The following is a 15219-nucleotide window of genomic DNA, read 5'->3' as shown; positions in this document are numbered from 1 at the left end:
CCTCACCCAGAGATCATCACTCTAGGTTTCAGGGCCTCCCTACCTCCTCTTCCCTTGCCACCCTGCCCCAAGCCCCGTGGGCTTCACTCACTTTCTTTAACCTAATTTTATAGCCATTTGACTAGACTCCCTGGTCTAGGATTCAGAAACTGGCCAGAAGTAGAAAACTGGGACCCTGGCCTTGTTAAGGTTTTACTTCTCTTCCAGATAAAAGCAGAGAGAAAACCAGATCTTGGTCAAAATTGAGAACTAACATGGATGTGGATGCAGAATGTCTTATCTTAGTCTCATTAGCACACTTGGGGGACTTTTAAAAACCCTAATTGAATGGCTGCTACTTGGGAGATCACGTATTAAAACATAATTTGCTATTTTTTTCCAGCCACGATAGGTATTTTCCCTTCCATTGTCCAGAAAGGAACCCAAGACTTTGTTTATCGGCTCAGTGGTTCCTGCATTACCTGCCTAATGCTGGCATTGCCAGAAAACCACCCGGGCTGAGATCCAGGGAGAAGGTCCACAGCACACTGGAGGACAGAGGCAAAGACGCCAACACAGCTCGGGGAGGCTGTTTGATGCTGAGAGGGTATTCTCAGGCGTGAGGTGCTGGGGAACCTTCTGTAAACTGGAGAGACAGGGCAGGGATTTTAAAAAGACAGCCAGCCTACACTACCAGAACAGGATTGGGGTGAAGAACAGATTGAATTATATAAAGAGAATTTAAGGAATGTGGCAGTTCTAACTCCAGAATTGTCAAGTAAAATTCATACCTGCTGATGTGATGTTTTGTGGCAACTTCACCCGCCAACTCTTAACCGGGATGGAAGGTGGCAGAGAGAGTGTGGGCAAAGTTGTGATTAAAAGTGACTGCTCTCCGGCAGATACAGGAGGGTGGGAGAGAAAAGGGGTGAGACAGTCTTCAACCGCCATGGGGACTTTGGGAACCCAGCCTAGGGACAAGGAGGAAATGCCACATTAATAAACCGTAAGGCATCACCTCCATGAGTCATCTTGGAGTCTGTCGATCTGAATGTCAGCAAAACGACCTGCATTTGCATCAATTTTTACCACAATGAACTCTGTCTTAAAAAGTTAAGTTGGGGGATGTTTTCTTGTGCTTCTTCATTAAATTATTAATTTTTTTTCAAAATGTTTCTCTCGCTTACGAGTGATGTGGTCACTATTAGTAAGCGTTCTGTTTGCAACCATAGCCAAGTTTCCCAGAGGAGTATGGGTGGGCCAGGGAAGACACAGTGGTCTAGACATCTACAGGGTCCTAGCCTTGACCTCACCACCTCCTGTCCCTGCATCGCTTTGCACGTCAGCTCTTGGTGGACCTCATTGCTATAAAGTGAGGTGATGGACCAGAAATGCAGAATCCCTTACAATTCTAAATTTCTATTTATAATTTTTTTTTATTTTAGTGTACTTATACCTGTCAAACTGATTTCCAAGAAATTATGGAATAATCCAACAAGCCAGAGGAAGACAACTGTGCATGCAGTTTAACAGATGTCAAAACCCTTGTGAGAAGCTGGTTTGTCAGGGGTGAGGCCAGACCAGGCATCTTACTCATTCCTTCTAGAGGTCTGTTGAACACTTGCTTTGGCCTCCATTGTTCTAGTTGCTGGGGACATAGCAGTGAACAACACAGCAAAAATTCCTTACATTCTAGTGATGGGAGATACAATAAACCAGATAATTCAGTAAAAACAGTATGCAAGAGAATGAAAATCCTCAAGAGAAGGGCAACGGAAAATGTTGGGGAGGGCAGTGTGCAAGTTGAATTTTTAGACAGGGAGTCGATGCCTGGTCCTAAGTCCCAGTTTTTCAACTGTCCACAATGCTACACGGCCCCGCTGGGCTGAGCAGACACGTGGCAGGCTGGGAAGGATGTGAGCACAGTGGGGCAGTCTAGGTTCTTATTCTCGCACTGCTTCTCTGGAACCCATAGTCTTAGGAAAATCAGCTGGCCTCTTGGAGTTCAGTTTCTTCTGCTGTAAAATGGGAATTAAGTGTCTATCTCCAGGGCATATCATGCAAATTAAATGGCATAATGTATGTTGCTGCGCGATGTGGAGTCTCAGGTTCCAACCACGTGAGGTGTCCTTCCCTGCCCCGCTTGGGACAGTAGGGGAGGGAGACTCCCCAGAGCTTCAGTCTCCTTCTGGGCAGAACCTCCCTGTGGGCAAATTCTAGCTCCATGCAGTTTCCAAAGGGACTCAGCCTGCAGGGCTCCTGGACTCCAAGCCTCTCTGTAGAAACAGGGGTGCTTCCTTGGTGCCTCTAGGGAACCCTGCTTCTTCCTTCCAGATGGAGAGGAAATGGTTCAGGAGGTACATCTTCGCTCCTCCAGCCCACTTTACCTGTTGCAGCCAGAGGCCCCTGGAAGGGCTTCTCGGAGCCAGCCCTCCATGGCTCAAACTCCTTTCCTTCAATCCTTCCCACCATTGCATCTCCAAGAGTCGCATCCTCTCTCTGTCTGCCCATCTGTGCCTTGCAGCAGCCTCAGACACCTGTATCTCAGGACCACCTTCTCCCTAGCATTTCCTGCCCTTTCTGAATCACCAGCTCTTGCTGGACTCTGCAGCTCAGCTTACACCTCCACCCCTCAGGGTAGGGGTACCCCCACCCCTACCCATGGGTTGAACTCATTGTGGCCCCACCAGGGCCTGGCACACAATCTGACCCAGCCCAGATACCCAGGGAGGCCAAGAAATGGATGAATATATGGGTGGCTATGGAGAGTGGATGGGACGGTAGGTAGGAAGTGGGGAGAGTGGGAGAGAGGGGGATGGGGCAGGGTGGGCAGGAGGGACAAGCAGCTGCCTCGGACAAGGCGGGAGCCAGACGTGGCGACGGAGAGAGGTGGAGTCTGGGGGTGTTTAGATGGATGGCGGCCGGCTGAGACCCCCACCAGCTCTTTTCTATCCACAAGGCTGAATTCTGTAACTGAGGTCTGCAGGTCAAATGAGCAAATCTTGAACGTGAAGTAGAAACCAATTTAAAAAACTGCACTTTGAAAGAAATTCCAACAAATGGCTTTCACAAACTAGCCTGTGTTTCAGCAGAGTTTATGATCTGAATTTTGCATCATTAGGAATAAGGACAAATGTGGATGAACAGCAGGTGCTGAAACAACATGCATTAGACGATAAATGGCATCCACAGCTCTCCCCGCCCTCACAGTGCTTCACGCCCTAAGGTTTTATGGTCACTTTCCAAGAACTACGAGGGGAGTGTTGTTTCACTTTCCCATTTGCACGTATTCAGAATGTGAATAACCATGGACCAGGTGTTGGTTGAATCATTGGTCCCAATTCCTCCAGCCCCTGTAGGATTAGACACGCACTCATGACTTCCCTACTGGCCCCACGCACATCTCACCCCTTAACTCTGGGTTTGGCCATCAACTTGTTTTGGCCGAGCAGATGTTAGTGGAAGTGACTGAAGCAGAGGCTTGAAATGTGTGTATGTATTTGGACTCATCCTTCTGTGCTCTTGGCATAACCATGAGAGAAGCACAATGTGGTAGCCCATGAGTCCTGAGAGAAAAAGCAATTTGGAACCAAGATCAGGCAAGCCCGGCTCAACCCCATCCAACTCACAGACCCAGGACTGAGAAACCCGGACCCGCACTGCTCGCCACTGCAATTCTGTGAGTTAACAACAGCTGACTAATCTGGACCACGACAATTGCACTCTTTACTTAGTGATGATACCGCCAGGCACGTGCTGGCCGTTTCCCACACATCTTCCCACATAATCCTGACAACATCCCTCAGACACAGGTGCTACCATCTCCACTTTACAGATAAGGATGCTGGGACTCAGCCAGAGCAGTCTGCCCAAGCTCAGGGCTAGTATGTGAAAGGCCAGGATTCCAATCACATCTGTCTGCCTCCAAAGCCCATGCGGTGTGCCAAACTTGCTTCCATGTGGAGCAGAAGTTATGCTGACAGGAGAAGAGCCCCCACTCCTGAAAATGCCGGAACTGCTTGGTGCCTCTTCTTCACCATACCCTGTGATTAGCCAAGTGCCTTGTTTCACAACTTTATTTCCTTTAAAACACATATGGGGGCTGGTTGTCTTTTTCCAATTCTGACTGAGCTGTTCATCCTAAATGCCCCAGGAGACAGCCCTGCAGACAGCTGTGACCAGCCTTTTCAGAGGATGGCCCTGTGAGCCATCTTGGCCTCATGGCCAGCGCTTGCTCCAGACCACCTGTTAACTGTGCGAAGTCATGTGCCGGGAGAGGTGGTGGCGCTCGCGGAAGTACTCGTGGCAAATGGGGCACGTGAGGGCCTCTGCTCTCAGCCTCTTGGAATGCAGGTCGGGCCCCGCACGCTCCTTTTTGTGGTGGGATCTCATGTGGAAGACCAGGTCGGAGGTCAGGCGGAAGGACAGGCGGCACTTGGCGCACCAGTTCTGGGTGGACAGGCCCAGGGAGGTGAGCGTAGGGGGCAGCAGGGCCCAAGAGCTGGTGGAGGACGACGACGGGGGCGTGGGCGTCTGGACTGTGCTGTGCTCGAGCCACAGCGCGGGGGCGCCCGGGAAAGCGCCGCAGAGAGGAGCATTTGGTGGCCCCGCTTGCAGGTTCCAGAAATCACCCACCAAAAGCTTGGAGTTGGAAAGTCGACCCCAGCAAGTGACATCAACCGTGTTGATGAGTCCCAGCAGCTCTCCCAGGGCATCTGCAGGTTCACCTGCCTGAAAGACACAGGCTGGTCCCAGTCTCCCTGCTGGACCCCTGGCTGGCTTGCTGAAGGCACTTCTCTGCTCCCTGCGGGCTCCACTGGGCCACACAGAGACGCAGGTGCTGCCAGTTAGGTCCCTGGGGATATCGAGGGTCAGCTGCTGGGGGCCAGGCTGGCCTACAGGGCCACTGTGCTCCCTGCCCTGGGCCTGCCCGCCCCCAAGCCTCTTCTTGAGCTGAGGCACCTCTGTGAAGGCGCTCTGCCCCTGTTTCCACCAAGTCTTTTGGGGCCTCAGCTTTCCCAGCCTGAGCTTGCCGGGGGCCACTGACAGTACCATCTCGGCACAGGCCTCATCCTGGCTACTGCCACCCAGGGCAGTCTCAGAGCCCAGGCAGTTCGTTTTCTCCAGCAGCACTGGCTTCCGGCCCCAGCCCCGCTCAGATTCACTAAGCCGCCGTCTGTTTTCAGCTGACGGGCTCCACAGAACTCCCTTCCCAGTAGCCATGGGGGCCACAGAGCCTTAGCCTGCGGAGTAAGGTGGATCCTCTGGCAGTTGTCAGCCCCAGGAGTTTCTGGAGGGCTTGGCCCGGGGAGTGGCTGTGAGATTGAAGGGCTCCCCTGGGGCCTGGACCAGCACACTTGGACGACAGGGCTCTGCAGAGAGAGGAAGCAACAGGCCATGAAACATGTGCTCTTCACTCAGGGACATATCATAGCAACAGGCTGTAGGAACTTGCAGAACTCCTCCCCTCACCCGGGACCTCAGTATCTTGGGCCAATTGCTGATAAGAGCATGAATTTGAAGGCAGACAAGTGTCCATGTGAGTCCAAACTCTGCCAATCATCAGCTGTGTGATGTTAGACGAGCTACCCTTCTAATTAATCTTCTCAGCTAACTTGACCAGAGATAGCTTTCCTCCTTTGCATCCAAAGCATCCTGACTGCTGCAGATGCAGCCACTCACCCTGACTCAGAGCAGCACGTTTTCACCCAGAGGAAGGACCACAGCTCACAATGCTGCCACCCAGAGACCAGACTCAGTACTGCCCTGCATCTATCAGCATCCAGGCAGGAGCTGCTGTGTTAACAGAGGCACAAGGCTTCCACCAGTCAGTCGCGACTTGGCTGACACTCTAACATCTCCGCACCCTGAAATACAGCAGTTTTTGTTCCTTGCTGCTTAGTGTGCTAATTTTTCTCCCAAATCATCACACACGCCAGGACATTTCAAGCACTTGATGACAGGAACTCTGCAGCACAGGTGACCAGAGGGTAAAAGCTGGACAATAAACACCCAGGCTAGGCAGGCCGGGTGCGCGGCCGTTCCTGACCCCTGCTCCCACGCCTGGGGGCAGCCACCTTTCTACCAGGCCCTGACCCTGCAACAAGCGTGAGTCTCCCCTCTCCAGTCTCCTGACTACACTTGTTCTTCACACATTCATCCACTTGCTTGTCCTCTGCTCACTTGTCAACTGCCAGAGGTCTTCTTGTGCCAACCTACTTGGCATTAACAGGGGAATCAGCCTCTGCTTTGCCCTCAAGGTGCTCATGGCGCAGGGGAGATACACAATGGCCGTATGTGATGGCGCCTGGAAGGAGAGGGAGCCATCAGCTCTGCTGGGGAGACATTTATCCCTCTTCTTCCCTGATCGGCCCACCAGGAAGTTCTTGAAGCTTGCAGACCCATCTTTCACTGTCTTTTCAGCCTGTCTCCTCAGCTTGCTGGACCACACTCCACTGAGTGTTCTGAGCTTTTATCATTAAGAAATATGTGTCCTGAGCCCAGGAGGACTGTGAGGAGCAGGCAGCTCTGATCCTTCCTCACAGGGACATGATTTAGGTTCAACTCAGCTGCTTCTTCTTCTTGGCCTGCCTCCTGCTCCACCTGTAAAAGGCCTCACAGATACCTGCCCTCCTTATCACTATCTTGGTGACAGAAGTCTGTGACATGTGTTTGGCATATGAGTGAAGAGGACCCTGGTCCTGCAGTACTAAACATCCTGCCCAATGTCCCCTGCAAAGAGAAGGCGCAGCTGGGACTGAAACCCAGGTGTGTGCCCCCAAAGCCTGCTTGGCTGCACTGGCCATGTCGCCTTCCCAGAGTCCCCCCTGATGAACAACCAAGCCAACTATGTGACCCAAATACCAAAGGGGGTTGTATAGAAGGGTTAAGCTTCCTTTTCCTGCCTTCTCTCCAATTTCTCCCAAGCTTTTACCCAATCAGAAAGTCAGACTCTTTGTCTAACCCGTGAAATTTGAACAGTTCGTGAGGAAACACAGGCCAGCCCTACCCTTCAGCCCATCCAGTGTGACTCCGGTCTCCTGCTTGGTCGTCCTGAAAGGACTTCCAAGATGGGCCACCAGGGGGAGCTGAGCCTCTCCAATATCTTTTCCAAACTGAGTCCTCAAAGGGGATGCCATTGACATCAGAATTAGTGCCGGCCAATGTTACTTGAAGGAGAAGGCAATGGCAACCCACTCCAGTACTTTGCCTGGAAAATCCCATGGATGGATAAGCCTGGAAGGCTGCAGTCCATGGGGTCGCTAAGAGTCGGACACAACTGAGCGACTTCACTTTCACTTTTCACTTTTATGTATTGGAGAAGGAAATGGCAACCCACTCCAGTGTTCTTGCCTGGAGAATCCCAGGGATGGCGGAGCCTGGGGCTGCCATCTATGGGGTCGCACAGAGTCGGACACGACTGAAGTGACTTAGCAGTAGCAGTAGCAACGTTACTTGAAGAGGCAGAGATGGCCATGTCACTGCACCGAGTGACCCTGAGCTGTCCTTCTCACCTCTCTTGGCTTCAATTTCCCATCAACTGGGGCTGGACTGAATTATCTCCACAGTCCTTTCCAGATCTAACCATGTGTGACTCCAGCTGGGATGAAGCCATTTCTCCCTCTAGCAGTCTGCTCGAAGCCCTGTTGCTGAGCTTCCATAAGCTCACAAAGACACACACACACACGTCCAGGCACACTCACACCCTCACATACACATGCATTCACAATACATACACACCCACAATCTCACATGTATTCACTCTCACGTACATACTCACATACACTCAAACACATACACACTATTATACAATCAAATGCACATACACCCTCACACAAACTCCCCCTTTTTCTCTCTCTCCCTCTCTGCTCCTCACTGTTTACCAGATGACAGTTTAGAACCACCTGATATGTTTCCCACAGCTGGGCAGGAGGCTGCCTTGCTGACCGAGGTCTGGCTGCACCCCTGTACCCCTCTGCACACAGCCCCACTGCGTTGCCCTCACAGCTCGGACAACATTGTTCAACCACAGCCATGCAGATCCCATTGACAGAACTTCCAGTATTCTGAACAATAGATGAGATGACCTTCTCAGCTACAAAATTTGAAACATGCTGTCTTCCTGCAGGCTGGAGTGTTTGCTACCAGAATGCTTCATGATATAAGTATACATCTCACCATTTATTGACTACATAAATGTATGTGCCAGAGATGCCAAGAGCTTAACACATCTTATGCCATGGCATTTTCACAACTGCCTGAGGAGTGTTGCAGGTCTCAATCCAAATGTGTTCATCTACAACCTACAGATGCCATATCAATAAACCCTGTGCTGCTCCGGCTTTTTGAGACTCTTCTAGATCTGGATTCTGTCAACTACTGAATCCACCCGAAACACTCTTCAGTGTTATCATCCAACTCCTGATAATGAGAACAAGGAGGAGAAGGAAGGAAAGGTGGAGACCAAGGTACCGAACTGATGGAAGACCTTAGCATGCCGTCCACCCTCCCTGAGGGTCACCACTCTCACATGCACCAGCACCGCCAGGTCAGGTCACTCAGGCAAGTGCAAAGAATGTCCTACCAAACTCCTTCTGGGGACCCATCTAACCTTGGTCCACTGCATCTGCGGCAATCACCAGAAGGAAGTCTTTCAAATGAAAAATGATATGAGTCTGTTGTGGCTTGTTCGGAGTCAGGGGACCACAGGCACAGCCGCTCAGTGCTGCTTCTGTCCCCCTTTCCTACATGGACCTACCAATGCCCTTTGCAACTGGAAGGTGGCTTTCTGTCCAGACGATCGCTGAGCAAAGCAGAGCCGCTCCCTCCTCTTTCTCCTTCACTGACACCAGCTGTTCTGGCAGCAAGCGGATCTATGCACCCCTTGATTTTTTCCTCCCATCCAGTATTAAAGGAACTTTGCTGTCCTCCACACCCCTCAGTAGCCTAAGTCCATTCCGGGCTCTTGATCCCTGACACTATTTACCCATCCTTGTCACTCTGCTGTGTGTGTCCTGAGAAGGGACTCTTCTTGCCTTCCTTGGTTCTTTCAGTCTGAGCTCAGCAAGACAAACCTCTGAGCCATACAGACATCATTCAGTGCTGGCTTCCCTCATGGCTCAGATGGTAAAGAATCTGCCTGCAGTGCAGGAGACCCGGGCTTGATCCCTGGGTCGGGAAGATCCCCTGGAGAAGGAAATGGCAACCCACTGCAGTATCCTTGCCTGGAAAGTCCCACGGACAGAGGAGCCTGGTGGGCTGCAGTCCATGGGGTCACAAAGGGCCGGGCATGACTGAGCGCCTAACACCTACACTTACACACTTGTGGTCTCCTGTTGAAGCATCTGACTTCAGCCTCAGACTCTCCAACCTTTTCCCAGCCTTCAGATGAAGTAATGATCTGGGCAGACTTCTGAAACTGAGCCTCCCAAGTCAAGAGTTGGTCTGACCATGTCTGTCCTCCCCTCCCACTGGGAATACTTCTCCCTCAGGACTCAGTCCTTCTGGGCCACCAACCAGGATTCTACTGACCGAAACATGAAGTTTTCTGAGAGGTGAAGCCTCACCTGCCCCATAGTGTAAAAGCGCTTGTTTCTCTGTTTATTACCTACTGCTGGGGCACTGGATGCAGACTCCAATCATTCCTTTATCTGAGCAGCACTGGCCACATTCTAACTTTCTGTTAAGGTTCTAACCAGGCTGTCCCAGGAAACTTCCAGCCTCACATTCACAGAGAATGTAAGTGTGTGGGTTTCTAGGGTCAGAATGCCTGGGTCAAATACAGCCCTTCTCTTGCCAATCACTTGACCCTGGACAAGGTCCTGATCCTCTCCCTGCCTCTATTGTCTCACTATGGATCACCTTAGTGCCCACTTCATGAGGTGGTTGTGAGGATTAAATGGGTTAACTTACCTAGAGTGCTAAAGAGCCTGCCTCAATAAATGTGAAAGTGAAAATGTTAGTCCCTCAGTCGTGTCCAGCTCTTTGCCACCCTATATACTGTAGCCTGTCAGGCTCCTCTGTCTGTGGAATTCTCCAGGCAAGAATACTGGAGTGTGTAGCCATTCCTTCTCCAGGGGACCTTCCCAACCCAGGGATCGAACCCAGGTCTCTTGCATTGCAGGCAGATTCTTCACCGTCTGAGCCACCAGGGAAGCCCAGGTTTATCATCATACTAGTAATTTATGATCATACCAGTTCTGAAGATTAAAGACAAGCTCAGGGCTGCCTTCCCTCCACTCATGCCCCTCCCTGCCAGGGACCAGCACACAATAGTGTTTAATAAGGGACCAAATGGCCTGGGCAGTTTCCACCTTCCCCCTCCATTTACAGGAAAAAGAACTCTTTCTCAAGCAACTGAATGATAGCATGTTACTGATATCTGAACATACTCACCACCCCAAGCTAGCCAGCCAGCCTCCAATTGTCCCAAGTTGCAGCTCAGAAACTAGGTCTTATTCAGTGAAACCATCTCCGCCGACAGGGCCTTTTTCCACTGCTTCCTCTTCAGCTAAAACAAATGAGAACAGAAAAAAGTCTTCTGGGCCCCAGGACTTTGGTTTCCTCAGACTCTGGAGATGCTTCTCATACTTTTTTGGAAGATTTCTGAGGATAATCATCTATCTACCTCTTCTATATGTGGATTGTGTGGTGCTGGGTTTTCCTAAAAGGGAAACATACATGTTTTCTAGACATCCTCTAGCCAAAGAACACTGAGAAAATGAAAAATTGCAGAGTTGCCCAGGCCTTCCTAGAGGCTGGCTACTGGTGCCACGAGGTGGGAAAGAAGAGAAGGACTTCCCAGCCAGCCCTCGAAGGCTCCACATTCGGTTATGCCTACATCCCTCTAGTAGCAACGCCTGCTATGATCAAGCAAAACCAAATGCAGGATTCCCAGGATGTAGCCAGCTCCCAGGCCCACTGTGAGGTCAGCTGCAGTCCTAACACAGCTTGGCCAGTTCCAGTGGCAGTCTTCAGAGGAAAAGTCCATGGTTTGTACAACAGACTGCACAGTCAGACTCTACAAGAACATCATTGGCTAGAAAGAAGAAGAGATGCCATCTATTGGAGAAGGAAAAAAAATTCAAAAGCACTGCAGCTCAAGATTTTGCCTAGAATAAAAAAAATTATGCGATCATCTGTTTTAAAGAAAAGTTGTCATCTCTTAAGTTTTTTGAAAAAGAAATCTGCTAATCAAAGCAGACGTGATAGTCCTATATCATTGGAAAAGCATCCCTTCTGCCTCCCTCCCCAAATTCTAATACCTGGTAAGTCAAGGTTAAATGATGCAAAAGACAATTTAACTCTTCAGTCCAGGAAACAGTCTCCCAAATCAAAGTGTCATGCTTATACCTATGAAAGTGTCCAGTGTTCTTTGACATAAAGTAGAAAAAAAATTTTTTTTCAATAAACACACTGAAATCTTCTTCCATCATTTTTAATTTTTGTTCAATTCTGTGTGATTTATCTACTGACAAATTTCCTTTTGCATATCAGCCAAAAGTTAAATAAGCTGAATTATCACTAAAAATCATAACAAATTCAAAGAGCAGGTTAAATTAATTATGAAAAATAAAAGCCTCAAATGTTGGGCAGTAATTAGCAGCTTTAAAACCAAACAAGTTTCCTTTTTACAATTATATATATATATATATATATATATATAGTATGTGTATGTGCATGTTTGAACATATAGCTATACATGCCACAAAAATACCATCAAATAATGAAATCATGTCTGATTAAATTTTTAAGAAGCAAAAAACTGCTTTGCTATATAATATTTTCTACTTCATTTCTCAAAAATGAATCAGATTTGTTTTTCTGTATTACTTCACTTAGTAACTTGGATATGAGAATGAAATCTTTCTACTGTGGTCTTACCTCATGTACACAAAAACATTACTCTCCAATGTCACAACAATTGTTATAAAAAGGCTGGATCATTCAACAGTAATTCTGAAAGCTAATTTCTGCACACCACCAGCATTGACAAGTATACACTTTATAAATTTATAGTTGACTTCCTGTTTCAACTCTCACCCAGGTGGTTCCCATGCAAAGCTCTGGCCTACCTTCTTCCCACAACTGCTCTCTGAGCCCCACCCTGGCCGTCCCCACCAACCTGGCGTAATACTGCCTGCACAGAAGCATGGCATGCGCCCCCATGTTCCCTTAATGTTCCTGCAAAATTTAGCTTCCTGGTGCTGTCTGTGTCTATTACTAAAGGCCAAATACCAAGAAAAGGATCCAATCAATGCCTTGTTTCTAAAGCCAAGTATTTCTTTCGGCTCACCCTGAAAACTCAGAGATTTATAACTTGATCCTTTATGTATTTTCCCACAACAGGCACTGAACAGGTTACATGCCTAGATCTTTGATATAATCAGTTGGAGAAACGATCTGGAACAAATGCATCGTTATTACCCTAGTACCCAGAACAAACGCTGGCTAATAACGGAGCGGCAGAGGATGGGTGAATGGCGGAAGGGATGACTTAAAAGAATTGCAGCACAAAAAGTCAACCAAGGAGAGAAAAAAAAAAAAAATCCAAGGTGGAATTCTTGATGGGGGAAGGAAAAGGGGAAGAAGGGAGGAGGAGAGAGAGAAAGAAGGAGAGAGAAAAGGAAGGACGGGGCACACAGGTAAAACAACGATGGACAAGAAAAGGTGAGACAGATGAGAGAAAAATACAGAGAGAAGCAAGGAGACAAAAGACAGAGGCAGAGGGCAGGGAGAGGGGCAGCACGGGAGCGGGGAGAAAGGAGCGATGGAGAAGGCTGGTGACAGCGAGAAGAACCGAGCAGTTAAAGGCAGGGCTGAGACCCTGCCCCGGGGTAAGGCCAGTAGAAATGAGATGACTCCCGACCCCCACGCCCATTCGTGGCCCCGTCCCGGGGGCAGGGCAGCGCGTCTCACCTCGGCTCTCTCGCGGCGCTGGGGACGCGCTGGCAGCCCCGGCCGCCTCCAGGTCGGGGCCGTCACACGCGGCTCGGAACTTGGCGCGCGAGCCCTGGGGGCCGGCTGGTCCCCGCCTTCCCGGACTGCCCCGCCTCTGAGGCGGGGCCTCGGGCCCGGCCCCGCCCCGCGCGTAGCGGGAAGGGTTTCTGGGAAGGGCCTGCGAGTGGGCTGAGCCCTCAGAAAGGGGCGCCTAGGAGACCCGCTCGGAGAAGGCAATGACACCCCACTCCAGTCCTCTTGCCTGGAAAATCCCATGGGCGGAGGAGCCTGGTGGGCTGCAGTCCATGGGGTCGGACACGACTGACGCAACTTAGCAGCAGCAGCAGCAGGAGACCCGCTCGCGGCACCGCCCGCCGCAGATCCGGACGCCGCACCCCACGCCTTCACCTAGCCCTCTTGGCGGGGCCTGGCCCGCCCGCGAGCCCCGCTCCGCATATCTCGACCGGCCGCCCCCGCTGGCTCAGGTCTTGCCCCATGCCTCGCAAGTTCAGGACTGAGGAGGGTGCCCTGGCGCGCGGGCTCGCCTTTGGAGGCGGCACTTGGACCACGGCAGAGGCTGTACTTGATCTGTGTGCTGCGACTTCTACTCTCTTAGGTCTCCGAGACCCAGGCGACAGACACTCAGTACAGATGGTCCGTGCCCTGCGGCTGCAGATCCTCCGTGCGCTGCCCAGAGACCCCCATCAGCGTCATCGACCCTCCTTCCCTTCCAGGCTGAGCGGCCGTGCAAGCTCCATATTGTGGCTTCCCCGAGAATCACCCAGACTTCCCTGGAGCTGACCCTCGGCCTCTCAGCCTTTCCTGAGCCACCTCAGTTCTGAAATGGCAGCGTTTTGCCAGATAACGGTGAGTTCTGTGACTTCACAGAATGCACAGGTGTCAGGGAACTTAATTACTCGCGGAAGGTGGGAGAGGCCAGGGCCTAAAGGGTTGGGGACGAGAGGAAATGCCTTCTAAGTGACTGCATTCATGCCAGATCGTGGACTAAATAGGCCATATCCCTGGAGTGAGCGAGAGAGGAGACGGGAGTCGAGTCTCAGATAACCTGAATGGTTGCAGGGGCATCCAGGTGTATGGGTCACATTGTTTGAGCCCAGCAGAAGGGCAGAGCAGATTGGATAGGGGAAGAGAGAATCCTTGAGGGACTAAGGGGAACCTTCCTTCAGTCACTCAATAACTGTTCTGGATGCCCCTGAAAGGAGAGTGTGGGTTCGTAAGGTGACAAAGCTCTGTGCTTTTCTCAAAGATTTGGGAGCATCTGTTACACAAGGCAAGATTGTAAAGGAACAAAATTATGATGAGTCTGAGGTGGGCAAAGTGAAATTCAGAACAGACATTAAAGTTCTGGTAACGGTCCCCCAAAGCAAAACTTTCCTTCTGTGAAGAGAGCCCACTAATTAATATGGACATGAGAAATCAAATCTCTAATGTGCAGCTCAGTCAACCTTAGTGGAATTACAGGACTTCTAGGACAACCTTGAAAATAACCTGTCCACCTAGAATTCTGTATCTGACCCAACTGTTATTCAAGAGTGAGCACAACACAGATATTTTCAGGGGTACAGAGCCTAAGTTGAACACCCTCACAACCTTGGTGGAAGAACTATAAAGAATGTGTTTCAGAAGGAAGGAAACGGAACCCAGAAGAAAGCAGAGAGTTTCAAGAAACAGTGACTGGAAGTCCAAGATCAAGATGTCAGTAGGGCTAGTTTTTTATGAAACCTCCCTGAATTGTAGGCAGCCACCTTCCCTCTGTGTCCCAAACACTGCCTTTTCACTGTGACTGTTTGAGGCCCATCTCTGGTGTCTCTTCCTTTTCTTATGAGGATACTAGACTTAGGCCCAACACTTAAGACTTTATTTAACCTTAATCACCTCCCTAAACACCCAGCATCTAAATGCAGTCCCATTAAGGATTAGGGCTTGATAAATGAACTTGGCAGTTAGGGCACAATTCAGCTCATAGCACTCAGTAAATATCAAATAAGTTACATCAGTACGTAAAAAACTTGCCAAAAAGAAAATACCAGATATAGGAGATAGCATATCAAGTATTCATAAAGCAAATCATTGTAATCATGTTCAAAATCTTTCCAAAGACAATGTAAAACCCTCTCAAGTGCATTTTAGGAGGCTCGGTTCAGTTCAGTCACTCAGTCATGTCCGACTCTTTGCAACCCCATGAATCGTAGCACACCAGGCCTCCCTGTCCATCACCAACTCCCAGAGCTCACTCAAACTCATGACCATCGAGTCGGTGATGCCATCCAGCCATCTGAT

General features: G+C 50.0%; 1 protein-coding gene across 1 annotated transcript; it reads right to left on the bottom strand.

The window, feature by feature from the left end:
- Positions 1 to 1442: 1442 nt before the first annotated feature.
- On the bottom strand, positions 1443 to 13011 carry ZNF488 (zinc finger protein 488). Its single transcript, XM_006066796.4, has 3 exons — positions 12898 to 13011; positions 10375 to 10489; positions 1443 to 5351 (listed from the first exon to the last, which is right to left on the bottom strand). The coding sequence occupies exon 3, from the start codon at positions 5200 to 5202 to the stop codon at positions 4228 to 4230; it is 975 nt and encodes a 324-aa protein (XP_006066858.3). The 5' UTR covers positions 5203 to 5351; positions 10375 to 10489; positions 12898 to 13011; the 3' UTR covers positions 1443 to 4227.
- Between the last annotated feature and the right edge of the window lie 2208 nt (positions 13012 to 15219).

The sequence above is a fragment of the Bubalus bubalis genome, chromosome 4, assembly GCF_019923935.1.
Source record: "Bubalus bubalis isolate 160015118507 breed Murrah chromosome 4, NDDB_SH_1, whole genome shotgun sequence".
NCBI lineage: Eukaryota > Metazoa > Chordata > Mammalia > Artiodactyla > Bovidae > Bubalus > Bubalus bubalis.
This window is presented reverse-complemented; position numbering and strand designations above follow the sequence as displayed.

Coding starts and splice junctions, on each gene's coding strand:
- ZNF488 (XM_006066796.4), bottom strand. CDS start 5,202: ATGGCTACTGGGAAGGGAGTTCTGTGGAGCCCGTCAGCTGAAAACAGA.